Source organism: Mesoplodon bidens, assembly GCF_964165515.1.
Source record: "Mesoplodon bidens genome assembly, chromosome: 10".
Taxonomy (NCBI): domain Eukaryota; kingdom Metazoa; phylum Chordata; class Mammalia; order Artiodactyla; family Ziphiidae; genus Mesoplodon; species Mesoplodon bidens.
Window position 1 is genome coordinate 69,074,273 of NC_138172.1, and position 27,970 is coordinate 69,102,242.

The 27,970-nt window shown below is 49.3% G+C and overlaps 1 protein-coding gene across 4 annotated transcripts in view; it reads left to right on the plus strand.

Moving 5' to 3' along the window:
* FGD2 (FYVE, RhoGEF and PH domain containing 2) overlaps positions 1–27,970 on the plus strand; it is a 39,312-nt gene that overhangs the window by 10,245 nt on the left and 1,097 nt on the right. Inside the window, exons 1-14 of one of the 4 annotated variants that reach the window (XM_081246266.1) lie at positions 883–1,032; positions 4,023–4,254; positions 5,832–5,912; positions 6,617–6,765; positions 8,002–8,158; positions 8,346–8,484; positions 8,992–9,050; positions 9,294–9,440; positions 10,159–10,251; positions 15,699–15,778; positions 15,864–15,894; positions 16,340–16,432; positions 23,731–23,862; positions 26,706–26,852. In XM_081246266.1, the coding sequence (XP_081102392.1) occupies positions 965–1,032; positions 4,023–4,254; positions 5,832–5,912; positions 6,617–6,765; positions 8,002–8,158; positions 8,346–8,484; positions 8,992–9,050; positions 9,294–9,440; positions 10,159–10,251; positions 15,699–15,778; positions 15,864–15,894; positions 16,340–16,432; positions 23,731–23,862; positions 26,706–26,852 (1,608 nt within the window). In that variant the 5' untranslated portion in view covers positions 883–964. Of the gene's footprint in view, positions 1–882; positions 1,033–4,022; positions 4,255–5,831; positions 5,913–6,616; positions 6,766–8,001; positions 8,159–8,345; positions 8,485–8,991; positions 9,051–9,293; positions 9,441–10,158; positions 10,252–15,698; positions 15,779–15,863; positions 15,895–16,339; positions 16,433–23,730; positions 23,863–26,705; positions 26,853–27,970 lie in introns of those variants that run through there. The other 3 variants (XM_081246265.1, XM_081246268.1, XM_081246267.1) reach the window with 3 other exon arrangements.

Here is a 27,970-nt window from a genome sequence, read left to right on the forward strand (position 1 = left end):
ACCAAGTGGTAAAAGGAGGCATCAGGCAGAGACCACCCAGTGTGCTAGGAATAGGGAAGCCTGAGGATGGAGCAGCAAGAATGTGATCCTCCAGGCTCCCAACCAAATCTTTGCTGGAATTGTAGGAAACTGACCTTCGCTTTAGAAGTCTGACTTCTTTTTGTGCTCTTACTAGGTGACTTTGGGCAAGTTACTTAAACCCTCTGATCCTCAGTTTCTTCTTCTGTAAAATGGGGATCGTAATAGGGCCCACCCCATAAGGTTGCTGTGGTATTAAATGAGAAAATATTTCTAAACCACTGAAAAGAGTTTGTGTTAGTTATTATTATCATCAGAGTTTCAGGGAGGAAGTTGCCTTCCCTTGGGTCAAGAAGGTGGAGACATCAGTTACTAAAATGAGAGAACCCCAGTGGGGAGGTGGGAACACCATATTACTCTTCTCTGCCAGCCCCTAATAGGTTTGTGATTTATTTTTAATTAAAAAAGCTGTTTTCTTACAGTGGTGAGCAGGGTCAGATGCAGAAAAGAAGTTGTAGAGAAAAGACCAAATAAAATCCATTGGACCTTGTGAGAAAGTGTGGTTGGCCAGAGTGGTGAGTGTCTCAGGCCAAGAGCCCAGTTCCAGAAACTCCCTCTACGCCCCGGTTGCCCTCTTGGGGTGGCTTCTGGAACAGGGGGTCTACAGGAGTGAAAGGTCAGGCCCCGTGGGGGTGAGGTGGGGCCTAAACAGGCTCCTCCCTCTGTGGGGAGCACCCGCCTTTCCCCTTCAAGGCTGTGGCTCTGGGACCACTTCCTCTTTCCTCACTCTGAAGCAGGGAGCAGGCCTGCTGAGGCCTCAGGAAAAACGGGACTCCAGGATGCCTTAGCACACCTGTGACCCCAGGTGGGGGTGGCTGAGTGTGCTGGTTGGAGACCTCTCTCCCTGCTACAGGGGTAGCTGAGGACCACCTTAGAGGCCTGCAGGATGGAGGGGGCGAGTAAGGAGAAGCTGTCATCTGTGTCCAATCTGGTGACTGTGTTTGATAATAGCAGGTACGGGGTAGTGGAGGTGGGAAGGGTCACCATGGCCAACTGGCAGTCTCTCTCGAGCTCCTCTGCCCACCCCTGGGCCCTTGGGCAGCCCAGACCCTCCCAGTCTCCAGGCTAAGGAGCAGGGCTGGGGCCACCTTGGACCCTCACAGTGAGCAGTTCTCTCTCTGGGCCCTGTCCTGCACACCTCCTCCTGTCTGGGCAGTGCCCACGTCCCCCGGCCATGGGTTCCTTGGAGCATGGGAGAGTGTTGTTGGGGCACCAGGCCTGGGCAGGGGTGAGAGCGTGTGTGTTGATGTGTTGGGGAGAGTCCAGACGTGTGTGTAATTATGAGTGAGCGTGGGTGGACCAGATGCCGTGTTTGGGCTGCAGAACTCCACCCGTTGTCTCTCCAACAGAAATAATAGCTAATACTTATCAAGTGCTTACTCCCTACGAGTAGGATAACCATACAATTTATCATTCAGACCAGGACACAATGGAAACTGAAAGTGAATGCCATTAAATTTTTTTGGTGGGAGGGAGGGGACAATAGGAAAGGTTGAGACGATCACAGGCAAACCGGGATGTGTGGTCAGCCTACCTATAGGGCACTGTTCTAAGTGCGTTTGCTACTTATTTCATTTAATCATCTAACAGCCTATTGGGGGTAGGTTCCATCTCTATACCCATCTTACAGATGAGAAAGGGGAGGCACAGAGAGGTGGGGAGGCTTTAAGTGCTTTAAGTTCATGGGCAAGGAGCAATGCAGGGGCTTCCATCTGAAGGGAAAAGCCTGGACCGGATGTGTAGAGGTCATTGTGTGTCTGTATGTGACATTAATCCATTCTGCAGGCATTTCTTAAGCCCAGGACTGTGTTAGGGATTGTGACTGTTGTAGGTAGGGTTCTCTGGAAATAGACTCCGGGGTAGAGATTTGCTTCAGGAAATTTGCTGGGGAGGCTTTTGGGAACAATACTTGTGTGGGTGAGGGAGGCAGCTTTGGGCACAGGGAGAGGTTGAACTGCCGATCACTTGCCACAGAGGCTGCAGCCTGTCCCAGAGAGCTCTGGAGCTGGAGGCCTCTCAGGCTGTTCCAGATGAGGCAAAGGGCTAGGTCTTTGTACCCCCACATGGACTAGTCATTGGATGTGGACTTGACCTTAGATGAGGTAGCTCTCTTCCAGAGAGGGCAATTCCCAGGGAGGGACCCAGTCAATAACCTGTCAGCCACCATACCACCAGAAGCTAGGGGAAGAGTGCCTCAGTGCTGAGGGGGTGTGGGTGGCATAGCACAGCATCGCACAGGACCTGTATCAGATGCAGGAGCCTAAAGAATGATCCCTGCCCGGAGGACTTCTGTCTTTCGTGCTAAGCTCATGGAATGACCATGATGCCAGGTCATGGACAATAGATATCATGGGAGGGGCCTTGACGCTCTGCTGAGTGTACTCAGAGCAGGCAAAGCCTCCTGTGGGCTTCACAGTGGAGGCAGCATAGACGTGGACCTAGAAGGGCAGTTCAGCTTCCTGAGCAGGCGACCTGACCCTGCCTCTCCCAGAGGGCTTTGCCGGGCACATTCTCTTCAGCACCGAGGACAGCTCTAGGCAGCACCTTCCTGGACCACCACCCCACTCAACATGCCAGGCATGCCCAGTGGAGACCCTCAGCATGTGTGCTCTGCCTAGGCAGTACTCCTAGCAGGAGGAGGCAGCCCTCAGACCAGATGGGGTCAGAGGAGGTCTTGTCGGGAGGATGAGAGTCACTCCTTACTGTGTGAGGGGCCCCATGCCAGCTGCCTTGGCCTGAGCTTTCTTGTGAGGCACTTCCCTTCAGTGCCTTAACTGATCTGAAACTGAGGGGTGAAGAGGAAACAGAAGCTGGCCTGGGCACTTGGAGAGAAATGCAGAAGCTGAAACCAAATGTAGAACAGAAAGCCTGAGACTCAGCTAATTCCATGAGCTGCAGACCAGACCAGTGTGCTGAGGAACCGTGGTGCATTGGAGTGCCAGAGAGGAGCCATGGGGGACTGGGTCCCAATCCTCTCTCTGCCACCAACCGGGGTGTGACGTGGGGCAGGTCACATTGACTCTCTGCACCTGTTTCTCCTTGACTCACATGCAGAGGGGCAGTTTAAGGCTCAGGCTCGGGAGACAGCCTGCCTGATCTGAATCCCACCTCTGCCCCCCTCTTGCTACAGGATCCTCTCTTTTCCTAGCTGCAGAATAGGGGTAATGAGAAACTTTCTCACAGAGTTTTGAAGATTTTGTACCTGTCTGGTCCTCCATTTCCCAGCCTGCCTTTCTCACAAGGGTGCCCACCCTGTGCTGTCACCACAAGCCTTTCCACACCAAAGGGAATGGGTCCCAGCCCAAGTCATTGGATATATTCCTTGATGGTGGCCTCTGTTATCTAAAGAATTTAACTGGCCTACAAATCCAATGGGCAGGATAACAAAGCCACACTACGAAAGCTCATCCCTGGAGGGAGAGGGAAACTGATCCCAGGCTGGCTTTTCCCACCACTAGAGGTGTGGAGGGCATAGCTCACACTGAAAAGCCCCAGCTTTATCAGCTCTGCCCTCCCTTTAGAGTGTTCTATGGCTCCCACCTTCCCTCGATATATCAGTTACTGGGATTTTAGGGGATTTCCTGCTTACAGAGACTTAAAACCAGGGGTGAGGTCCACAGGCGAGGTGATCTGGGAGGGCACTTAAAACCCTCTATGTGCAAAAAGAAGGGTTCCTAGCTGCATTTTAAACAGGGAAGTGTGTTGTTCCCCGGAAAACAAGACACAGTATATGGTGACTCATTTTGAAGACTGGAGTTCCCTCCAAGAAAGTTGTAGGGGAGGGAAGTAGAAGTCTCAGTCAGTTCTTCCTGTGCACCAGGTACTCAGAGGCCAGTGAACGTCTGTGATTTGCACTAATTGCCCCAAAATCCCCACCAGAGAGGTGCTATTCTTCTCCCTGCTCTACAGGATGGAAACCCTCAGGTCTGCTGTCTTCTCCTCAGGACCCCAGGAGCAGCACCCAGAGTCCACGGCCTGGAGGCTGGGCATCACCACCCTGAGTGCAGGCCTCCTTCACCCACAGGGCCATGGGATAAGCCCACCATGGAGGAGGCCATGGACTCCGGGCCCAGGACGGTCAGCAGGAGGTATCTGAGCTCCCTGAAGAACAAGCTGTCCATCAGGGACTGGAGGAAATCTTGCCAGGCTAGGACCTGCCCCGGCCCAGGGACACAGGTGCCCGAGGGGTAGAAGTGGGGAGCTGGGTGGGGGCCCCTCCACTGACCTCCTTCCCACACATTCTCTCCCAGCCAGAGCCAGCACTTCCCCAGGTGGGGTCTTGTGTGACCAGAGATCAGCTGAAATCTAGATTCACACCCACCCCACCCTTAACAGCCTTTGATTAAGTGTCTACTATGCACCCCGCTGCTGGCATTATTTCTCATACCCCTCACTATAGGAGTCTTTTAGACATGGAAATTGAAACTCAGACAGCTTAAGGAACTTGTCCAAGGCCACAGAACTTGGAACCTAGTACCTTTCCCAGGGGCAGCCTCCATTTACCCACTGAAGAAGGCAACAGTGCCAACTAGAAATAGAGGTCAGCGCTAATTCCTGCCCTTAGACTCATCCTGGGCAGGTCACCTCCCTTCTCTGGGTTTCAGTTTTCTTGTCTGTGGAATTTAAGGGCTCGGCTGCATGAGGCTGTGAACCCTGGAGCCGGACTACCAGGGTACACGTCCCAGCTCTTCTGCTTACTATGTGACCTTGGGCAAATCTCTTTAACCCTTCTGTGCTTGTTTCCTCGTTTATAAAATGGGGACGGTGATCATAGTAGTACATACTATGTATACTGGTTATCAGTTGCTGCATAACAAACTACACCAAAATGTAGAGGCCAAATAGTTTATTATTTCTGACAGTTTTGTGGGTTGATTGGAATGCTATTGGATGGTTTTTCTGTTGGTCTCACTTGGAGTTTGTCTTAGTCAGCTCGGGATGCCATAGCAAAATACCACCGACTAGGTGACTTAAACTGCAGAAGTGCATTTTCTCACAGCTCTGCAGACTGGACATCCAAGATCAAGGTGCTGGCAGGGTTGGTTTCTGCGGAGGCTCCCTTCCTGGCTTGTAGATGGCCATCTTCTCACTATGTCCTCACACGACCTTTCCTCTGTTCACATGCTCTCCTGGTGTCCCTCCCTCTTCTTATAAGGACACCAGTCTTAATGGATTAGGCTCTACCCTTCTATCTCAATTAACTTAATTCCTAAAGGCCCTATTTCCAAAATATCGTCACATTGGAGGTTAGGGCTTCAATGTATTGATTTGGGGACACAGTTCAGTCCATAACAGGGTCTCTCAAGTGGCTGAAGTCAGATGCTGGCTGGGGTGGGAATGCCCAAGATAGCTCATCTCCCAAGCCTGGTGCCTGGGCAGGGACAGCTGGAAAGCTGTGCTGAGCTGGGATGCTGGCGTGGCTGGACCCCTGGCTCCCTCTCCCTGTAGTCCCAGGGCCTCTCCTCTCCATGTGGCCTCTCCATCAGGGCAGCTAGACCTCCAGATGGGGTAGTTCGTGGCTCCCAAGAGAGCACAAGTGGAAGCTTCCAGGCCCCTTAAGGCTTTAGGCCCAGAACTGGCGCAGCCTCACCCTGCCCCATCCTCTCAGTTAAATTGATCCCAGCACCAGCCCAGATGAGTTGCAGGAAGGCATGAATCCCGGGAGGTATGTTTCACCGGGGCATCTTTGGATACTGCTCCCATCAGAGGGGACCAATGCTCTCCTTCTCCTTCTCCTCCCAACTCCCCTGCAGGAGCCTGAGGAGAAGAGGGTCGTCCAGGAGCTGCTGGAGACAGAGCAGGCCTATGTGGCACGCCTCCACCTGCTAGACCAGGCCAGTGGCCAGGATGCCCGCTCCTGAGCCCCAGCACCTGGGTGTCCTCACCCCACCCCTGCTCTCCCTTCTGACCCACCTCACACGAGCTGAGAGTTAGGACCTTGGGGTTTGATTCTAGGAAGCCTTAGTCTTTTAACTCCATTGGCCGGAGTTCAGGCAGAAATCGGGATTTAGCTCATTAGCGCCACTCCTGGTTCCACCGTTGGTGCCTGGGCTGGTCTCACAGGAGTGGAGAACACACCAGCCAGTCCTTCCAGGCCCCACACAGCATCCTCATCTGTCATTCCAGCTCCCAACATCCTCACCATTGTTAGCCCTTCACACTTTCTTAAGGAGCCCTAAGCCGAGAAGGTTAAATCACTGAACATCCGCAGTGGGATCTTGAGCTTGGCGAAGTCCAAGACTTGACAGACACGAGATAGGCCCATTTCTGACATTCATCAGCTGCCAGCCTTTGGCCAAGTCCCTGTGTCTCTAGGCCTTGGTTTGCGCATCTGTAAAGTGGCCGGAATACAATCTTCCCTGCTTCTCTCTCTTCCCAGGGTTTTTGTGAGATTGATGGGAGATTAAGGAGGTGGAAGCATTCAGCAAGCTGGGGAGGGACCCCAAAGCCCCTGGGACTGTGCTTATCTCCCCCTGGGCTGTGTTGGGGGTGGAGGTCCTTCTCTGCCACAGGCCCAGTGACCCAGCGGCGGCTGTAGGTGTTCTTCCAGGAGCTGCTGAAGGAAGCCCGCAGCAGCAAGGCCTTCCCCGAGGATGTGGTCAGGCTCATCTTCTCCAACACCGCCTCCATCTACCAGTTCCACGCACAGTTCTTCCTCCCAGAGCTGCAGCGGCGGCTGGACGACTGGTGAGGTCCAGCAGGAGCCCCTGAGGCCCCCTGACCACAGCCCTGGTCAGGTCTGGTTGCAGCCCCCAGGGAACTGGGTTTGGCCTATTATGCCTCTGCCCTTGCTGTGTGGCCATGACTCTCCTCCTCTGGGCTTGCTCTGTCTGCACAGTGAGGGGCTTGGATGAGGCGTGTGTGTGTGTGTGTGTGTGTGTGTGTGTCCTGGAGAAGGGGATGGATCAGGTCCTCACTAGGCTGAGTGACTTAGGAGGCAGTGGAAATAACCAGCACTAACTGAGGGTTTCCTACTTGCCCTGACTTGGGCTTTACACCTATTAACTCGCTTAATCTTCACATCAGCCTGCTGTGTGATGATGGCATCGTGGTTATGCAGGAACCCCTCTCTGTTTTCAGAGATGACCACTAAAGTATTTAGTGCTGAAATTAGTATCTTGCCAAAGAAATGCCATGATGTCTGGGATGTCCTTTAAAATTCTTTGTTAAAAAAGAATCTTAGTAATTGTTAAGTGCAGGGACAGATATATAGGGGTTCGTTATTATATTCTTTTTATTTTATGATTGCTTAAAATTTTTTGCAATAAATTTTTTAAAAAAAGACAACCCTGTGAGGTTGCCTACCACCATGCCCAGTTTTTTCAGATGGGAAAATTAAGGTATAGAGAGGCTAGGTGACTGGCCCAAGAACACACAGCTAGAGTAAGTGGTGCAGTTGGAAATCAAACGCAGGCAGGCCAGCTCCAGATGGTCAGTCCTTACCGCTCTGCTGTAACAGTTCCTGGGTCGAATGACCTTTTCTTACCTCTCTGAGCCTGCATTTCCTCCTCTCTAAGATGGGCCACTGACTGTCCCTCCTCCCCCACGCAGTGTTGTGAGAATTAAATGAGATGAGACATGCACCGAATCTTGGGCAGTGCCTGGCATGTGGCCCTAGTTATTGTTACATGAACAAGCATCAGGTGGTTATTGAACGCCTGTTGTGGGCCTGACACTGTACTGGGCCTTTAGGGGAATCCAATCCATGGGAGAGAACAGCATCTGCCCTCAGGGGGCTCACAGTCTAAGGGGGAGTGAACCATACAAATGTGTGAGGATGACACGCCCCCCCATACCTGCACCCAGAAGTGCCGCAGAAAGGCTGTGTTGGGGGGTGAGGGGAGCCTTACCTAACTTGACCCTGTCTGGAGTTAAGAGAAGAGGTCCCCAGGCTGAGGGCAGTACCTGGTGCCCCTCCTGCAGGACGACCACCCCCCGCATTGGCGACGTGATCCAGAAGCTGGCCCCCTTCCTGAAGATGTACAGTGAGTATGTCAAGAACTTTGAGCGAGCCGCTGAGCTGCTGGCCACCTGGACTGACAAGTCTCCACCCTTCCAGGAGGTTATCACCCGCATTCAGGTGAGGTTGGGGTGGGCGTGGGGCAGAGCCTGCACTGCCACCCCAGTGTGCAGTGGCTCAGGTTCCCCAGTGATTTTGGGCACCTCCCTGGCTCAGTTGCTGCGCGCTCCCCCGACCCTCAGGGGCAGCCTGACCCACCCCTTCCCCCTCTCACCCCCACGCTCTCCCTCCCCCCTCCCTCCCCAAGAGCAGCGAGGCCTCGGGCAGCCTGACCCTGCAGCACCACATGCTGGAACCTGTGCAGAGAATCCCACGCTATGAGCTGCTGCTCAAGGAGTATGTCCAGAAGCTGCCAGCCCAGGCCCCAGACCTGGCTGATGCCCAGAGTGAGGACACCCCCAGGGAATCCAGGGAGTTGGGGAGGTTTGAGCCACTTCCATAATTTATGGAGCACCTGCTAAAATGGTTATGATGACCATCAGCCATCAACACTGACTGCTGGTACTTCATAGACATTGTCTATAGCATCAGCCACTTTTTTATAGACATTAAGGCCCTGAGAGGTTAAGTGACTTGCTCAAGGTCACACAGCCAAAAAGGAACAGAGCTGGGATTTGAAACCATGCCTTCACCCCTCTGGATCTGGGGGGCATTGAAAGTCACAGAAGCCAACGGCCTAAGCCCTGTTTTTTGGTGGCTTCTAGTCTCTCCACTCTGGGTGGGAAATGGCCCCCATCATCCAAATACCTCATGTGCCAGGCTACAGGGGAAGGCTGCTCCTGGGGGTGCTCATGGCAGGCCCTGAGGCCACTTGATTAAGCCTCAAGGACCTCCTGCCTCAGCCACAAGCCCCATATTTTCAGGGGGTAACTCTGGCCCTGCCCCCATTTCAGAAGCCCTTGACATGATCTTCTCAGCCGCTCAACACTCCAACGCAGCCATCACTGAGATGGTGAGCATCCCAGCCCTCGGAATAGAAGCAGTGGGCATCCTCAGGGGCCCTGTCACCTCCTCTCTGCAGCTCTCAGCCTCCCCCAGCCCACCCAGGTCTCTGTATCTCCTCATCCCCTTATCCTTCCTCACAACACCTGGCCCACCTCCCCCTCACACCCTGTCCCTGTTCACACAAGGCAAACCTTCCAGAAGCAGGCAGGCCCTGCCTGGCCTCGGCTGAAGGTACACCTCCTGTCCCCAGGAGCGGCTGCAGGAACTGTGGGAAGTGTACCAGCGCCTGGGCCTGGAGGACGACATAGTAGACCCCTCCAACACCCTGCTGCGCGAGGGCCCTGTCCTCAAGATCTCCTTCCGCCGCATCGGCCCCATGGAGCGCTACCTTTTCTTGGTAGGGGGATGCTGGGGGACCTGCCTCACACTGGGGAGGGAAGTCCACGGGCCCTCTGCCCCAGGTTCTGCCTGCCTGGCATCTACCCAGCTGGCACTGCAGGACGAACAGGGACGAGCCTGCTTCTCTATCCTTCTCTACTTTGGCACCCTTGGGACAAGTCACGTGCTACCTCCAGGCCTCAGGAATTTCTAGCTGAGGGGGTTCCCAGACATGCCCTGGGAAGCAGCAGAGTCAGAATTTGAACCCAGTCTGTTTGGCTCCAAAGCCTGTGGTATCAATCTGTGCTCTAGAGAGTGTACAGCAGGAGGGAATTAGGTTGGCTGCTAGGAAGAACTTCCCTAGTTTGCACTGAAGAAGCCAGGGTGTCTCCTGGAGATCTGGAAACTGGTCCCACCTGAAGGTTTTGGGGAGGGAGCTACAATCTCTCATAAGCCCCTGCCACCCTTGCCCCCTGTGAGAAAGGCCTCGTAGGTTTCTGAGGTCTGATGTGGTTCCTTGATGCCCACAGGTAGGGCAGTCCTTCAGTGACCTACCTGTTGGATTGGGGCTAGACAACCACTTCCTCATCACACCTGTGAGGTCCTGTGAGCTGGCCCAGCGGGTGGCGAGAGGGGAGGGAGACCCAGTGTGGCTCAGCCCACGCCCAGGGAAGCCTGCCTGATTGTCCTTCCTGCCCTTGCCACTGTGCACACACTCATGCTTGTGTCTCCTGCAGTTCAACAACATGCTGCTCTACTGTGTGCCCAGGGTCATCCAGGTGGGCGCCCAATTCCAGGTCAGGACCCGTATCGATGTGGCCAGCATGAAGGTAAGAGGCACCCTAACCATCTTCGGGCTTTACCCCAAGGGTGGGACCGAGTATGTGGAGTAGCAGGAGGGGCCAACCTGGGTCTCAGTCCAGGAACCCAGGTGTGTCAGGTCCGGGGCAACATGAAGGTGGAAAAGTTTTGGAGTTAGATCTCTCCCACCTGGCCTCCCAGCCTTCCTGTCCAGGGCCCTTCCCAGCTTCCAGCTTTGCTCTGCTTTCCCTACCATCTACACCAGTATTTTGAAAACTTTAATACATGCATGAATCCCCTGGGAGTCTTGTTAAAATGTGGGTTCTGATTCAGGAGGTCTGGAGAGGGGCCGGAGATTCTGCATTTCTAACCAGCTCCTGGGTGATGCCAGTACTGCAGCTCCCCAGGCCACACTTTGAGTAGGAAGGGTCTCCACTTTCAGCTCAGCTGCTGACTTGGGTGTGTCCCCATCCAGAGATGGCCACAAATGAGCGGAGACAGCACAGCAGTCCATAGTAGTGCCCATCGACTGGGCGGTCACTGTGGGTTGGGTTGGGCTCTAAATCATCCCACTGGATCCTCTTAACAGCCCTGTGATGTAGGGGCTGTTATTATCCCCTGCATTTTTTTGGTTTTTAAAAATCTTTAAAAAATAATAACTTTATTACCTAAAAATATAGATAATACACATTCCCAAATCAAACCATATGAAAAATATATGCAATATATATTGCATATATATGCACCCCATCCCCTAGTTCCCCTTCCTGGAGGCAGCCTTTGCTTCTTGTGAGGCCTTCCAGAGGTAGTCTTTGCATATACAAACTAATAGTATATTCATTATGGCTTCCTTACTTTTGTTTCACATAAACAGTGAGACTATTTTTCACATACACTATTCTGCACTTGACTTTTTTAACTAACTACTAATTCTGGAGGTGCTTGGAAGTCAGTTCGTTAGGAGCTTCCTCATCCTTTTGCATAGCTGCATAGCATCCCAGCATGTGGAGGTACCATAATTTGTTCAGCTAATCCTCTACTGACAGACATTTAGATTGTTCTCAGTTGTCAGTGTCTGCAAATGAGACTGCAGTGAATAACTGTGTACAGTATGCCTGTGTGTATATCTGTAGTTAATCCCACTTTTAAAAGTAGGGAAATAAAGTGGTACATCCAGACAATGGAATATTATTCAGTGATAAAAAGAAATGAGCTATTAAGCCATGAAGAAACATGGAGGAAACTTAAATGCATATCACTAAGTGAAAGACGCCTATCTGAAAAGGCTACACATATACATACATAGTATGTACAATACTATGTGATTCCAATGATATGACATTCTGGAAAAGGCAAAACTATGGAGACAGCAAGAGGATCAGTGGTTACCAGTAGTTGGGGGAAGAGAGGGATGAACATGGAGGATTTTAAGGGCAGTAAAACTATTTTGTATGGTACTATAATGGTAGATAACAGTCATTACACATTTATCCAAACCCACAGAATGTACAACACCAAGAGTGAACCCTGATGTAAACTATGAACCTTGGGTAATAATGATGTGTCAGTGTAGATTCATTGATTCTAACAAATGTACCATTCTGGTGGGGGATTGTTATTAATGGAGGAGGCTGTGCATATGTGGGCTCAGGGAGTATATGGGAAATCTCTGTACCTTCCTCTTAATTATGCTGTGAACCTAAAACTGATCTTAAAAAAAAAGTCTTTTTTAAAAATAAAAAAAACCCAAGGCCCAGAAAGAGTAAGTAACTTGCTTGGGGGTCACACAGCAAATCCTGGTTTGCATGATCAAACTCAGGTATAACAGAGTCCAGAGCCTCTGTACCTAACCAGCATACTATACAATCTCCTACTAAGGCTTCAACCTGGAAGGATAAAGCATAGGGCGGAACTGAAGGCATAGTGGAGGAAATGGGAGGGGAAACTTCTTGACAGCCCCTCTCTGATCGCTCCTGAGTCCTGGTGGCTGGGGCTGGAGAAGCAGAGGTCAGATCTGGCCTCTATCTTGGTACCCTTCCCTCTCCCCCTTCCCTACCCCTATTGACTCCTCCTCCCCCCACCCATCTCCCAGGATCTGCCGCAGGAGGGAGCTGCAGGCAGAACTCGAACCAGGACACTTCTCCACCTCTGGAGAACCCCTGAGCCTCTGAGAGCCCCCAGAAGGAGGGCCTTGCCCCTGCTGCTGACTGGGCTTGCCTGGCATTTGGGGCTGAATCAAGGACTTGGGGGTGGGGTGTAGCCTGCGGGTGATGAGGGCTGATGGAGGGACTTGGGCACCTTCTGGGGCTTCACAGCCCGTCCCCCATATCTCAGCTGAGTTCCCCTAGGAGTGCAGCCCCCCCACCTTGCGTCATCCAGCTTTCCTAACTGAAGTGGCCAGAATGTCCCAGAGGCTAGGATGCATGCAAGCTTGTACGTCTGGGAGCCTTGGTGAGTGAGACTGAGAAAGGCAAGTTATGGAGAGTTAAAGACAGAAATGGAGACAGGCAGCCCTGTCTTAGGACTGACTGGCAGAGACCCAGGCATAGAAAAAGAGAGGCAGAAATTGACAGATAGAAAAGCCAAGAAATATGGAGACCACAACAGACTATCGTAAAGAGAAAATACATAGAAATGGGCCTGACAGTGTCAGATGCTCAGGGTATGTGCCGAGGGCTCCCGGGCCCAGTGTGTGCTGGGTTCCTGGCGTCTCCAGTCGCAGTGAACGTATTCCCTACAGGGCGTGTCTGGTGCTCTGGTGGCCGCACAGCGCCCACTCCTGGATGGCACGGGCCTGGCAGGAGCAGAGCTGTCCACCTACACACATTTGTGCAGGAATCATTTCCTGAGTCTAAGGTTTGGAGGCGGGTCTGAACTTTGACCAACATGATGGCTCCCACTGGCTGTGACCCCCTGGCCTCCTCCTCCCTGAGTGTCAAGGAGGCCTAGTTCTCAGCAGCTGATTCGCCCCCCAGGGTCTGACTTGGTCTTATCGTTGTGCCATCCTGTACAGGGCCAGCCTGGGAAGAAGGAAGGGGTAAGGGTACATATGTACTCAGCGTCTCCATGGACAACTGTGCAGGTTGTGCGCTGTGCGAGCACACCTCAACTAAGATGAGCACACCTCATCCACAGACGACAGCATAGATTGCATATTTACAGTTCTCACTGTCCGGCAGATGGCAGTCAAGTGTCTGGTTCAACAAACCAGACACTTGACTGAATGTTACACCAGTTTGCCAACAGATGTCAGTAAAGTGTTTTGAGGAAGGGATGTCTTTCTCTAATTAGCACAAAGGCACTGTGTGGGCTGGCAGGGGCCTGAACTGGCCAAGTCTGGTGGTTGAGCCTGGGTATTGCGGAGCTCGGGGAATTGTCCTCTAGAAACCTTCATCCTGCCCCTCTGCAGAGGTGGTCCCTCAGGTCAGGGGCTCTTCCCAGTTCCCCTTTTTCTATTAAAAGCATCATGTTTCTTCCTGGCCGTGGACTCCAGACCTTAGATTTCTCCCTTCTTTTCTCTCTCCCCTCTCCTTCACCCAATCAGGCATGGAGTCTTGCCAGATTCCTGATACTGTTCCCCAGGTAGAAACCTTTTCTCTCTCCAGGCAGGCATGGACCATTCAGGGTATCCCTCCCTACCGGCCTCTGGGCTGCTGGTTTGTCCTATTTTCCCCGGCCCTTCGACCCTTATACATAGCTGCTGGAGTGGCTTTCCCAAACACCTCTCTCCACATGAGCTTCTCCATTTATAAACCCTTAGAGCTTCCCCATTGTCAAGGGTATCAAGTGCAAATCACATCAGGCCCCTTCTAGAGGGAACGGACTGGTTCTGTGGGCCCGAGAGGTAGACTAGGCCTAACATGAGGAAGAATGTTCCCAGAGTCATGCTCTCTGAGGTGTGGTGGGCCGCCTGAAAGTGTGCCAAGGCCTGGTCACCTCGTGACAGGGAGCCAGCAGAGGGGCCCACATGTCAGGTGGATTCAGTGACAACAAAGTTCCTCCATGCTAGGCCCTTGGGCTCTAGGTCTGTATCTTAGCTTCCCTTTGTGACTCTGTCTCCACATTGCCTGGGAGAAGTCTGTGCTTACTGGGCTCTAGAAGTGGGGTGGAAATAGATGTGCTTCTGCTTTACCCTTGGGGACCAAAAACCTGAATTTGAATCTTCATTATGCTCTTTAGATGCCATGTGACCTCAAGCAGGTCTCTTGCCCTCTCTGATCTTCATTTTCTCATCTCCCAAATGAGGGTGATAATATCTACCTGTCCAGACTGTTGTGAAGATTTTCTTTAACTTTTTATTCTGGACACTTTTAAGCTGAGAAAATGGTACAATGAACCCCCATATACTCATCACCTGGCTAAAACTGGTTTCCTCAGCAATCCCCCTCTTAATCCCCTTTTCTAATGGATTATATAAGAGCAAATCTCAGACACATAATCATTTCACCTGTAAATACTTCAGTATGTCTCTTTAAGAAATAAGAACTCTTTTTTTGCCCTAAAAGTTGCCAACAGTACCATTATTACATCTAACAAATTAATGATAATTATTTAATAATATTAAGATCGCTTAGTTTTCCTTGACTGTCTCATAATTGTCTTCTCACAGCTGATCTGTTTGAATCATTTGTAATATGCTTCTTACATCCCCTTTTATCCATTATACCTCCCTCTCCTAGTTTTTCTCTCATTTATTAGTTGAAGAAATCAGATCATTTCTCTGGTAGAGTTTCTCACAGTCTGGATTTTGCTGACCGCACCCCTGTGGTGTCATTCAGCATGTCCCTCGGTCCCCCATATTTCTTGTAAACTGGTAGGTAACCATAAATTCAGCTGTGCCAGGGGACTGTAGCTGTTGACAGGCACTGCCTTCAGGGGCACATGATGGCCATTAAGCATTAGAATTGATTAGTGGGTTCAGCAGTTGTGCTGATTAAATGAGACCATGTGTGGGGTGCTCAGTGGCTGTCACATAGTAGGTGCTCTGTGATGGGCGGCTTTCATAACGGACTCGGGACCTGTGGAGTTCTGGGACAAGGATGGTAAAAGACAGGAAGTGGGGGGTCTGTTGGATCTGTGAATTGGGTGATCAATTCCTCCATTCACTCTATGGGGTAAAAAGGTCTTGTTCTAGGCCGTACATCTGGTCTTGAAAAAGCTGTGTCCCCAAACCCAATTTGTGACCCAGTTTCCATTTTGGGTGATTCCTTTGTCAGGAGCCGTCACCCCTTCCTCACACTGGGCCAACTTACCTGCTAAAGTTCCAGGAGCCCTAAGTCTCATTTGCTGTACAGAGCGAGGCCAGGTTGCAGGCGCATTTGCTTGGCTTGATGGGATTAGGGAGCAGTTGAACAAGCTCCCTATCCTTGTCTCTAATTTGAATTGTCCTTGGGGCACAGTTCACCTACCTCCCTGCCACAGTGCCTGGGGGGCGGGTGGGCGAGTCTGAGCAGTCTCTCCCTCCCATTCCGAGCAGGTGCGGGAGCTGACTGACGCCGAGTTCCCCCACTCCTTCCTGGTGTCCGGGAAGCAGCGCACCCTGGAGCTGCGGGCCCGGTAGGCAGGCAGGCTGAGGGCCGGGCGAGATGGGAAAACTGCGAGGGGCTGCTCTCCTCAACACCTGTGTTCACTTTCCGAGCAGGTCCCAGGAGGAAATGATCTCCTGGTTGCAGGTATCAGAATGCTCCAGGGCCCCTAGGATTCTGACCTCCCTACGCAGGCTGCGGGGGAGAGAGAGATGCTGTGTGTGTGTGTGTGTGTGTGTGTGTGTGTGTGTGTGTGTGTGAGTGCACACCCGCCTGCTTGCTCCCTGTTCTTCCTCAAAGTTGCTCTGTAGTAGTTGGAGTCAGACCTGGGTTCAAATCTTGCTGCCTCTCACTGCCTAGCTGGGTGGCCTGGGGCAAGTCACTTAATGTCTCTGAGCCTCAGTTTTCACATCTGTAATCTGGGTCTAATATTTTCTCCTCCCTTAAATCAGGCAATGTACACTTAGAATCTAATGCCTAGCAACCAGTAGGCTTTTAGCAATGTTTGTGGAATGTGTAGATGGATTCACAGATGAGCAAGCCCTTCTTGCCGCCCCCCAACCACCTCCCTGTGCTCCGCCACCTGCCCCAGGCCTGCCAAGCCGCCATTGACCAAATCGAGAAGCGGAATGAAACCTTCAAAGCTGCAGTCCAGAGCCCTGAGGGAGACACCCAGGAGCAGGAGGTAAATGAAGGCTCTGTATCCCTCCTGGAGCCGCCAGCCTTACACAGGAATGATTCCCTCTCTTTGTTCTACCTAGGCCAGCTTGGAGGGCTGGAGAGTGTCACCCACCATGAATGATTTGAAGGGATCAGGGGAAGCTCACACACACCAACATCACCCTACTCAGAAACTCAATGCCAAAGATTCCCCCATTAGCAAAAAATTCCTTTGGGAGGCTTTATGTGCAACTACCCCTAGGAAGGATTTTACATCTATATGTATAACTCGGGCTGTGGGGGTGGTGTGTGTGCAGGTTTGGGTTTTTCTTTTTTCTTTTTTTCTTTTTTTTTTTGCTATCTTCCAAGAGTTCTTCATTTATCTCTATTAATTCATGCTCCAAGGGCAGGGACTGGTCCTCAGTTTGAAAGAATCAGAATTGACTATGTCAGCAAATAAAAGCAAATCAGTCTCTGAATCTTTTGTAATGTGCAGTGAGCATGTCTGCCCTATGCTCTAGAGAGACAACATCTATTTTCAAGGCTGATTGCTATAGGAAGATTCTTGAAAAGACAGTCCGGAAAAAAGGAAACACAGGAGACCCTAGGAGAACCATCTCCCAACATTTCTTTTTTGGGCGGGGGGGGATTTTAAATTTAAATTTTATTTATTTTTTATACAGCAGGTTCTTATTAATCTGTTTTATACATATTAGTGTATACACGTCAATCCCAATCTCCTAATTCATCCCACCACCACTCCCCCACCCCTGCCACTTTCCCCCCTTGGTGTCCATATGTTTGTTCTCTACATCTGTGTCTCTATTTCTGCCCTGCAAACCAGTTCATCTGTACCATTTTTCTAGGTTCCACATATATGCATTAATATACGATACTTGTTTTTCTGTCTTACTTCACTCTGTGTGACAGTCTCTAGATCCATCCACATCTCTACAAGTGACCCAATTTTGTTCCTTTTTATGGCTGAGCACTATTCCATTGTATATATGTACCACATCTTCTTTATCCATTCGTCTGTCAGTGGGCATTTAGGTTGCTTCCATGACCTGGCTATTGTAAATAGTGCTGCAATGAACATTGGGGTGCATGTGTCTTTTTGAATTATGGTTTTCTCTGGGTATATGCCCAGTAGTGGGATTGCTGGGTCATAAGATAGTTCTATTTTTAGTGTTTTAAGGAGCCTTCATACTGTTCTCCATAGTGGCTGTATCAATTTACATTCCCACCAACAGTGCAAGAGGGTTCTCTTTTCTCCACACCCTCTCCAACATTTGCTGTTTGCAGATTTTCTGATGATACCCATTCTAACTGATGTGAGGTGATACCTCACTGTAGTTTTTTTTTTTTTTTTCGCGGTACGCGGGCCTCTCACTGTTGTGGCCTCTCCCGTGTGGAGCACAGGCTCCGGATGCGCAGGCTCAGCAGCCATGGCTCACGGGCCCAGCCAGTCCACAGCATGTGGGATCTTCCTGGACCGGGGCATGAACCTGTGTCCCCTGCATCGGCAGGAAGACTCTCAACCACTGCGCCACCAGGGAAGCCCCTCATTGTAGTTTTGATTTTCATTTTTCTAATAATTAGTGATGTTGAGCAGCTTCTCATGTGCTTCTTGGCCATCTGTATGTCTTCTTTGTAGAAATGTCTATTTAGGTCTTCTGCCCATTTTTTGATTGGGTTGTTTGTTTTTTTAATATTGAATGGCATGAGCTGTTTATATATTTTGGAGATTAATCCTTTGTCCATTGATTCGTTTGCAAATATTTTCTCCCATTCTGAGGGTTGTCTTTTCGTCTTGTTTGTAGTTTCCTTTGCTTTGCAAAAGCTTTTAAGTTTCATTAGGTCCCATTTGTTTATTTTTGTTTTTATTTCCATTACTCTAGGAGGTGGATCAAAAAAGATCTTGCTGTGATTTATGTCAAAGAGTGTTCTTCCTATGTTTTCCTCTAAGAGTTTTATAGTGTCCAGTCTTACATTTAGGTCTCTAATCCATTTTGAGTTTATTTTTGTGTATGGTATTAGGGAGTGTTCTAATTTCATTCTTTTACATGTAGCTGTCCAGTTTTCCCAGCACCACTTATTGAAGAGACTGTTTTTTCTCCATTGTATATCCTTGCCTCCTTTGTCATAGATTAGTTGACCATAGGTGTGTGGGTTTATCTCTGGGCTTTCTATCCTGTTCCATTGATCTGTATTTCTGTTTTTGTGCCAGTACCATATTGTCTTGATTACTGTAGCTTTGTAGTATATTCTGAAGTCAGGGAGTCTGATTCCTCCAGCTCCGTTTTTTTCCTGCAAAACTGCTTTGGCTATTCGGGGTCTTCTATGTCTCCATACAAATTTTAAGATTTTTTTTTCTAGTTCTGTAAAAAATGCCACTGGTAATTTGACAGGAACTGCATTGAATCTGTAGATTGCTTTGGGTAGTGTAGTCACTTTCACAATATTGATTCTTCCAATCCAAGAACATGGTATATCTCTCCATCTGTTTGTGTCATCTTTGATTTCTTTCATCAGTGTCTTATAGTTTTCTGAGTACAGGTCTTTTACCTCCTTAAGTAGGTTTATTCCTAGGTATTTTATTACTTTTGTTGCAGTGGTGAATGGGATTGTTTCCTTAATTTCTCTTTCTGATTTTTCATTGTTGGGTTATAGGAATGCCAGAGATTTCTGTGCATTAACTTTGTATCCTGAAACTTTACTAGATTCACTGATTAGCTCTAGTAGTTTTCTGATGGCATCTTTAGGATTCTCTATGTATAGTATCATGTCATCTTCAAACAGTGACAGATTTACTTCTTCTTTTCCAATTTGTATTCCTTTTATTTCTTTTTCCTCTCTGATTGCCATGGGTAGGACTTCCAAAACTATGTTGAATAATAGTAGCGAGAGTAGACATCCTTGTCTTGTCCCTGATCTTAGAGGAAATGCTTCCAGTTTTTCACCATTGAGAATGTTTGCTCTGGGTTTGTCTTATATGGCCTTTATTATGTTGAGGTAATTTCCCTCTATGCCCACTTTCTGGAGAGTTTTTATCATAAATGAGTGTTGAATTTTGTCAAAAACTTTTTCTGCATCTATTGAGATGATCATATGGTTTTTCTTCTTCAATTTGTTAATATGGTGTATCCCATTGATTGATTTGCATATATTGAAGAATCCTTGCATCCCAGGGATAAATCCCACTTGATCATGGTGTATGATCCTTTTAATGTGTTGTTGCATTCTGTTTGCTAGTATTTTTTTTTTTTTTTTTGCAGTACGCAGGCCTCTCACTGTTGTGGCCTCTCCCATTGCAGAGCACAGGCTCTGGACATGCAGGCCCAGCGGCCATGGCTCACCCATGGCTCACGGGCCCAGGCGCTCCACAGCATGTGGGATCTTCCCGGACCAGGGCACAAACCCGTGTCCCCTGCATCGGCAGGCAGACTCTTAACCACTGTGCCACCAGGGAAGCCCTGTTTGCTAGTATTTTGTTGAGGATTTTTGCATCTATATTCATCAGTGATATTGGTCTGTAATTTTCTTTTTTTGTTAGTATCTTTGTCTGGTTTTGGTATCAGCATGATGGTGGCCTCATAGAATGAGTTTGGGAGTGTTCCTTCCTCTGCAGTATTTTGGAAGAGTTTGAGAAGGATGGGTGTTAGCTCTTCTCTAAATGTTTGATAGAATTCACCTGTGAAGCCATCTGGTCCTGGACTTCTGTTTGTTGGAAGATTTTTAATCACAGTTTCAATTTCATTACTTGTGATTGGTCTGTTCATATTTTCTGTTTCTTCCTGGTTCAGTCTTGGAAGGTTATACCTTTCTAAGAATTTGTCCATTTCTTCCAGGTTGTCCATTTTATTGGCATAGAGTTGCTTGTAGTGATCTCTTATGATGCTTTTGTATTTCTGCGCTGTCCGTTGTAACTTCTCCTTTCTCATTTCTAATTTTATTGATTTGAGTCCTCTCCCTCTTTTTCTTGATGAGTCTGGCTAAAGGTTTATCAATTTTGTTCATCTTCTCAAAGAACCAGCTTTTAGTTTTATTGATCTGTGCTATTGTTTTCTTTGTTTCTATTTCATTTATTTCTGCTCTGATCTTTATGATTTCTTTCCTTATACTAACTTTGGGTTTTGTTTGTTCTTCTTTCTCTAGTTCCTTTAGGTGTAAGGTTAGATTGTTTATTTGAGATGTTTCTTGTTTCTTGAGGTAGGCTTGTATTGCTATAAACTTCCTTCTTAGAACTGCTTTTGCTGCATCCCATAGGTTTTGGATTGCCGTGTTTTTGTTGTAATATGTCTCTAGGTATTTTGTGATTTCCTCTTTGATTTCTTCAGTGATCTCTTGGTTATTTAGTAACGTGTTGTTTAGCCTCCATGTGTTTGTGTTTTTTACGGTTTTTTCCCTGTAATTGCTTTCTAATCTCATAGCGTTGTGGTCAGAAAAGATGCTTGATATGATTTCAATTTTCTTAAATTTACCGAGGCTTGATTTGTGACCCAAGATGTGATCTATCCTGGAGAATGTTCCCTGTGCACTTGAGAAGAAAGTGTAATCTGCTGTTTTTGGATGGAGTGTGCTATAAATATCAATTAAATCTATCTGGTCTATTGTGTCATTTAAAGCTTGGGTTTCCTTATTAATTTTCTGTTTGGATGATCTGTCCACTGGTGTAAGTGAGGTGTTAAAGTCCCCCACTATTACTGTGTTACTGTTGATTTCCTCTTTTATAGCTGTTAGCAGTTGCCTTATGTATTGAGGTGCTCCTATGTTGGATGCATATATATTTATAATTGCTATAGCTTCTTCTTGGATTGATCCCTTGATCATTATGTAGTATCCTTCCTTGTCTCTTGTAACATTCTTTATTTTAAAGTTTATTTTATCTGATATGAGTATTGCTACTCCAGCTTTCTTTTGATTTCCATTTGCATGGAATATCTTTTTCCATCCCCTCACTTTCAGTCTGTATGTGTCCCTAGGTCTGAAGTGGGTCTCTTGTAGACAAGATATATATGGGTATTGTTTTTGTATCCATTCAGCGAGCCTGTGTCTTTTGGTTGGAACATTTAATCCATTCACGTTTAAGGTAATTATCGATATGTATGTTCCTATTACCATTTTCTTAATTGTTTTGGGTTTGTTTTTGTAGGCCCTTTTCTTCTCTTGTGTTTCCCACTTAGAGAAGTTCCTTTAGCATTTGTTGTAGAGCTGGTTTGGTGGTGCTGAATTCCCTTAGCTTTTGCTTGTCTGTAAAGCTTTTGATTTCTCCATTGAATCTGAATGAGATCCTTGCCAGGTAGAGTAATCTTGGTTGTAGGTTCTTCCCTTTCATCACTTTAAATATATCATGCCACTCCCTTCTGGCTTGTAGAGTTTCTGCTGAGAAATCAACTATTAACATTATGGGAGTTCCCTTGTATGTTATTTGTCATTTTTCCCTCGTTGCTTTCAATAATTTTTCTTTGTCTTTAATTTTTGTCAGTTTGATTACTATGTGTCTTGGCGTGTTTCTGCTTGGGTTTTTCCTGCCTGGGACTCTCTGTGCTTCCTGGACTTGGGTGGCTATTTCCTTTCCCATGTTAGGGAAGTTTCGACTATAATCTCTTCAAATATTTTCTCAGGACCTTTCTCTCTCTCTTCTCCTTCTGGGACCCCTATAATGCAAATGTTGTTGTGTTTAATGTTGTCCCAGAGGTCTCTTAGGCTGTCTTCGTTTCTTTTCATTCTTTTCTCTTTATTCTGTTCTGCAGCAGTGAATTCCACCATTCTGTCTTCCAGGTCACTTATCCATTCTTCTGCCTCAGTTATTCTGCTATTGATTCCTTCTAGTGTATTTTTCATTTCAGTTATTGTATTGTTCATCTCTGTTTGTTTGTTCTTTAATTCTTCTAGGTGTTTGTTCTTTAATTCTTCCAGGTCTTTGTTAAACGTTTCTTGCATCTTCTCGATCTTTGCCTCCATTCTTTTTCCGAGGTCCTGGATCATCTTCACTATCATTATTCTGAATTCTTTTTCTGGAAGGTTGCCTATCTGCACTTCATTTAGTTGTTTTTCTGGGGTTTTATCTTGTTCCTTCATCTGGTACAAAGTCCTCTGCCTTTTCATTTTGTCTATCTTTCTGTGAATGTGGTTTTCCTTCCCCAGGCTGCAGAACTGTAGTTCTTCTTGCTTCTGCTGTCTGCCCTCTGGTGGATGAAGCTATCTAAGAGGCTTGTGCAAGCTTCCTGATGGGAGGGACTGGTGGTGGGTAGAGCTGGGTGTTGAGCTCTGGTGGGCAGAGCTCAGTAAAACTTTAATTCACTTGTCTACTGATGGGTGGGGCTGGGTTCCCTCCCTGTTGGTTGTTTGGCCTGAGGCGACCCAACACTGGAGCCTACCCAGCTCTTTGGTGGGGCTAATGGCAGACCCTGGGAGGGCTCATGCCAAGGAGTGCTTCCCAGAACTTCTGCTGCCAGTGTCCTTGTCCTCATGGTGAGCTATAGCCACCCCCCACCTCTGCAGGAGACCCTCCAACACTAGCAGGTAGGTCTGGTTCAGTCTCCTATGGGGTCACTGCTCCTTCTCCTGGGTCCTGATGAGCACACTACTTGGTGTGTGCCCTCCAAGAGTGGAGTCTCTGTTTCCCCCAGTCCTGTCGAAGTCCTGCAATCAAATCCCACTAGCCTTCAAACTCTGATTCTCTAGGAATTCCTCCTCCTGTTGCCGGACCCCCAGGTTGGGAAGCCTGACGTGGGGCTCAGAACCTTCCCTCCAGTGGGTGGACTTTTGTGGTATAAGTGTTCTCCATTCTGTGAGTCACCACCCAGCAGTAACGGGATTTGATTTTACTGTGATTGCGCCCCTCCTACTGTCTCATTGCGGTTCTCCTTTGTCTTTGGACGTGGGGTATCTTTTGTGGCGAATTCCATTGTCTTCCTGTCGATGATTGTTCAGCAGTTAGTCGTGATTCCGTTGTTCTCGCAAGAGGGAGTGAGCACACGTCCAGGTTTGGGTTTTGAAAGTGCCTGAAAAATGTGAGACCAAGGGAAGGTGGAAGGCAGGTGGGGTGGTAGTTATGGAGAGCGTCTGTGACTTGATTTCAGATCTGAGCTCTGAACTCTGGCCTGCTGGGTGTCTTTGCTGAGTCCCTTGATCTCTCTGAGGCTCAGTTTCCTCACCTGTAAAATAGGACTCATAGTAACTGACCTCCCCTTTACGTGGTCTTTATTCGTCCAGTCCGCTTCGTGTGGAAGCCACTGGGAAACATAGCACACATAATCTCTGCCACAAGCAGGTGGGTACAGGGGGTCCTGAAGTGCCCACCCTACCACCTCACAGCTGCAGTCCGAGAAGCTGGGCCTCCGGGCACCGCAGTGGGTCCGTGACAAGATGGTGACCATGTGTATGCGCTGCCAGGAGCCCTTCAACGCCCTGATGCGCCGCCGCCACCACTGCCGGGCCTGCGGCTACGTGAGTACCCACCTTGGCCTCTGCCTTCCCAGCTCAGGCCCTGCCCTCCCATCCCTGCCAACCCTGCCCGCTTCAACCGGTACAGCCAGAAGCACTGGGCGCTAACTGTGCCAGGTGTGTGAGTTACCTTGTTTGGACCTCATGGTGCCCACGTGTGAAGCAGGTCGGCTGTTCGCCCCGTTCTGCAGGTAGGACGTGAGGCTCAGACAGGTTAAGCGACCTGCTCAAGACACTCCCCAAAGCTGATCCTATTCATTCATCTGCTTCCTCACCACCATTTCCCAAGACCCCCAGGGCCCAGCACCAGGAAATGGTCTCCAGTTCCAGGGTGGGGGCACCCAAATCCTTCAGCCCCTGTCAGGCCTTTCATCCACCACCTCATTAGCCCCACGCCTGTTACTCACCCACCCCTCACCGTCCTCTTTTCTTGACCAATCTCAGCTAACTGTCCCCTCCTCTTCTTGGCAAACCCTCAGCACTCCAGCACCTGCTCGGTTCTTCTGCTAACTCTGCCCGCCAGGTTCAAGCCTCAGCTTCCTCACCTGTACAATGGGGATTAGTAACACCTACCTCCAGGGTGGTAGTGAGGACTCAACAAAAGAAGGTTCACCCCCTTCCCTCTCTTTGTCCCCCTCCTCAATCACTTGGGCAGCCTCACTCAGAGGAACAGCCACCAGCTGATTGAGGAAGGAACCACTCCTCCCTCTTGTCAGCTCAGGCCCAGTTATCAGAGGCAGTTCTTGCTTTGCTTTTTAAGCACTTGCTGTACTTGAGCTGTTCTCTGTTGACATTACAACCCTCTCCATTTACTCTGCAAACAGAGAAGCCCTTTAATGACCTCTGTCTTTAATGACCTCGGGGGACAGGAGGAGACCAGCTGGGCAGGTTGGGGCCAGTCAGCGAGGCGTCCCCAAATGTGTTAAACTGCAATCAGGACACAAAGTAAATTTCTAGGACTGGGACACACCTATGTTCAGGTGTAAGTGAGTTTCATACCACAGCCAAATAGAAAGGATCTGGGGATTAGTTTCCATTTTCGGTGAGTCACATCAGTAAATAAGAGTTGAGTCTACTCACACTTGTAACTTTGTAAGTAGTTTCTAAAAAAATATTTTAAATAGTTAAGAAATACAAAGAGGCACAAAGAATAATATAACAACACCCATGTACCTGCCTTCCAGGGACAAAAAGAAATAAAATATTCTGAGAACTAAATGAAATGTATGATCCTTGATCGAATCCTGGGTGGGAAAAACAGAACCAGAAACAAAAGTCATTACTGGGACCATTGGGGGAAATTTGATTATGAAGCATATATAGGTAACAATATTGTATCAATGTTAAATTTCCTGTGTGTGATCATGACATCGTAGATGGGGAGGAGAATGCCCTTGTTCTTAGGAGACACCAGCTACATATTTAAGGGTGATGTGACATGATGACTATAATTTAAACTCAAATGGTTCAGAAAAAACATATAGATGTATGTGTGTGTGTGTGTGTGTATATATGTATATATATATAGAGAGAGAGAGAGAGAAAGGGAGAGAGGGAGAAATCAAAAGTGGCAAAAATGTTCACAATTCATGAATTTGGTGGTGGGGGTATCACTGTATTATTCTTTCAACTTGTCTTCAGGTTTGAAATTTTTCAAAATAAAAAGTTGGTAGAGGAGAGAAGAGAAAATAAATACATGCTAATTGTATTTAAAAAACTTAAATCTCAATATAAAACAAAATAAAATATTCTCAAGGTAGCTGAAGCCCTGTGTGTGGGACTGTATGAGGCACCCGATTCTGGGGTTTCTCCTGCCCATACGAACCTTTGTACTCTGTGAGTCATCCTTTCTGTGGTTGGGTGCCCAGTTTCTGCCTCCCCGCCTGCCAGACAGGAATCCTGGTGACGGTGGGGCAAGCCCAGGCCGTCCCCTGTGGCTCCCTCCCAGGCCACGTGCTGTGCTGGGCACACAGACCGGCTTCCTGATGAATAACCCTTCGTCCAAGTCTCTATCTCTTGCCCCCATTTGCAATCCCACATCCTGGACTCACTCTGACACTCCAGTCTTCCTGGAAGTCACATCCTGCAGTGCCTGTGTTTCTCCCCAGGTTTCCTCATGCCTCTTTCACCCGATCTCCCCAGCCTGATCTGTGACGGCCTTCTTGGGGACGTCTCCGTGGTGGGCTGGGGGCCGGGCGCCACTCCACAGACTCCACATGGCGGGTCTTCCTGGCAAAAACAGCCAGCCCATCATTTTTGTATCAGAACATGTTTGACTCTAGGATTGGGTGGACTGCAAAATCTGCATGACTCTTAATGCTAAACTGTAGAACGGTAAAGACACCTTCTGTTTGAGGAGGGCCAGTTGCTGCCAGAGAGCTCTGTGGCCTTCGTCAAGTCACTGTCCCCTCGTTGCAGGTGAGAGTAAAAGTCCCAGGGCTGGTCACCTGGTGGGGTTGCTGGGAGTCATGTGAGATGGCAGAAGGGAGAGAGAGCACTCAGAGAAGTGATCAGATGCAAGGGGTGTGCGCAGGTCAAGCCCCCGGGATCAGTAGCTGCCCTCACAACAGGGAACGTGAAGGGAGAGAGGTTGAGCTCCCGCAGTGGGGGCCAGGCCTCGAGCCCCCAGCTGCGGGCCCTCTCCCCCTGCACTGCAGCCTCCAGGCGGCTGGGCCTCTGCCAGCGCAGGGGGTGCCCAGCTCTGCCTCCATCTCTCTCCTGAAGCTTTCTTTTTCTTCCTCCGGTCTCGGGTTGCTCTCACGTCCTCACCTCCTGGGCCAAGGCACGAACGGGGACCTCCATGCCTCACCTCAGCCCCCAAGCCTCTCCTGCCTGTCTTCCCCCAGGTGGTGTGTGCCAGGTGCTCCGACTACCGGGCTGAACTCAAATACGATGACAACAGGCCCAACCGAGTCTGCTTAGACTGCTATGCGTTCCTCACCGGAAACGTGCTCCCTGAGGACAAGGAGGACAAGAGGCGTGGCATCCTGGAGGTGAGGGCCGGTTTCCTCTACTAGGCAAATGTGTGCACGGCCTCACCAAGTGCTGGCACTGTCCTCAGTGCTGAGGAGCAAGCCTGCCGTGGTCACACTCCCTGTCCTTCTCTCTCTGCCCACAGACAGCCCCCCGACAGAACACCCCCCCACCCCAGCCCGGCCCTGGCCAAATAAAACAGAGCTGGGCCTGTCACCAAATAGAAGCAACTTTTGGCTCCAGGCTGTGGCCCAGGCTCTCCACCTTTCCTCTGCATCCTCATCCGATAATCGCACGGCCCCCTGGATCACTCCTGTTCACATCCCCATGCCCTGCCCTAGCAGTCCCAGGAGGTGAAAAGAGCTGGTGAGGCTGATTCCATTTTACAGATGGGGATACTGAGGCTGCAGGTCAGAGTCCCACTGCAGGGAAGAGGCAGCCTGGAGACTCCATTGTAATTGGAAGGGACTTCAGGGACCAGCTGGTTGGAGACCCAAGCCCAGAGAAGTGACTCATCCAAGGTCACACAGCGAGTTAGGAGCCAGCTCTCTGATCTCTACCACAGATGTTCTCTGCTGTCCTTGGGGCTGAGCCACTCCCCACCCCAGGCACTCCCACTGCTGGTCAGCACCTCTGGGGCACTAGCACCGAGCCCAGACACTGGTTACCCCCGCCCCTCTGCCACTCCCTCATTAAAGCCAGGTTGACATCCCACTGTCCTTGGGAGGTGGGAGAAGACCCCAGTCTATTCCAGCTGAACTCAGCTCCCAGGTTCAAGTTGGTTCCTTTCCACTGACATCTGCCCACTCTCCAATCCTCCCTCATTCTTTTAGGCCCCGGCCCTGCCCATGCCCTCCCCCATCACTAGACCATACCACACAGCTTTTGCTCCTGGAGAGAAGGAATGGTCTGCCCCTTTTCAGGCTCCAATTCTGTTCCCTGGGGCAGCTCTCAGGGGATAAGCCCTCCCAGCACCTGCGCAGAGGTCAGGCTGGCTGAGGTTTGACTGCAGCTCTGCCACTGGCCAGCTCTGTGACTGCAAGTCCCTGATGGGACCTCTCTGAGCCTCAGGGACAAATAACACCTCCTTGCAGGGTTGCCGAAAGGTTTAGAAAGAGTGATTTCTAATGACCGACAT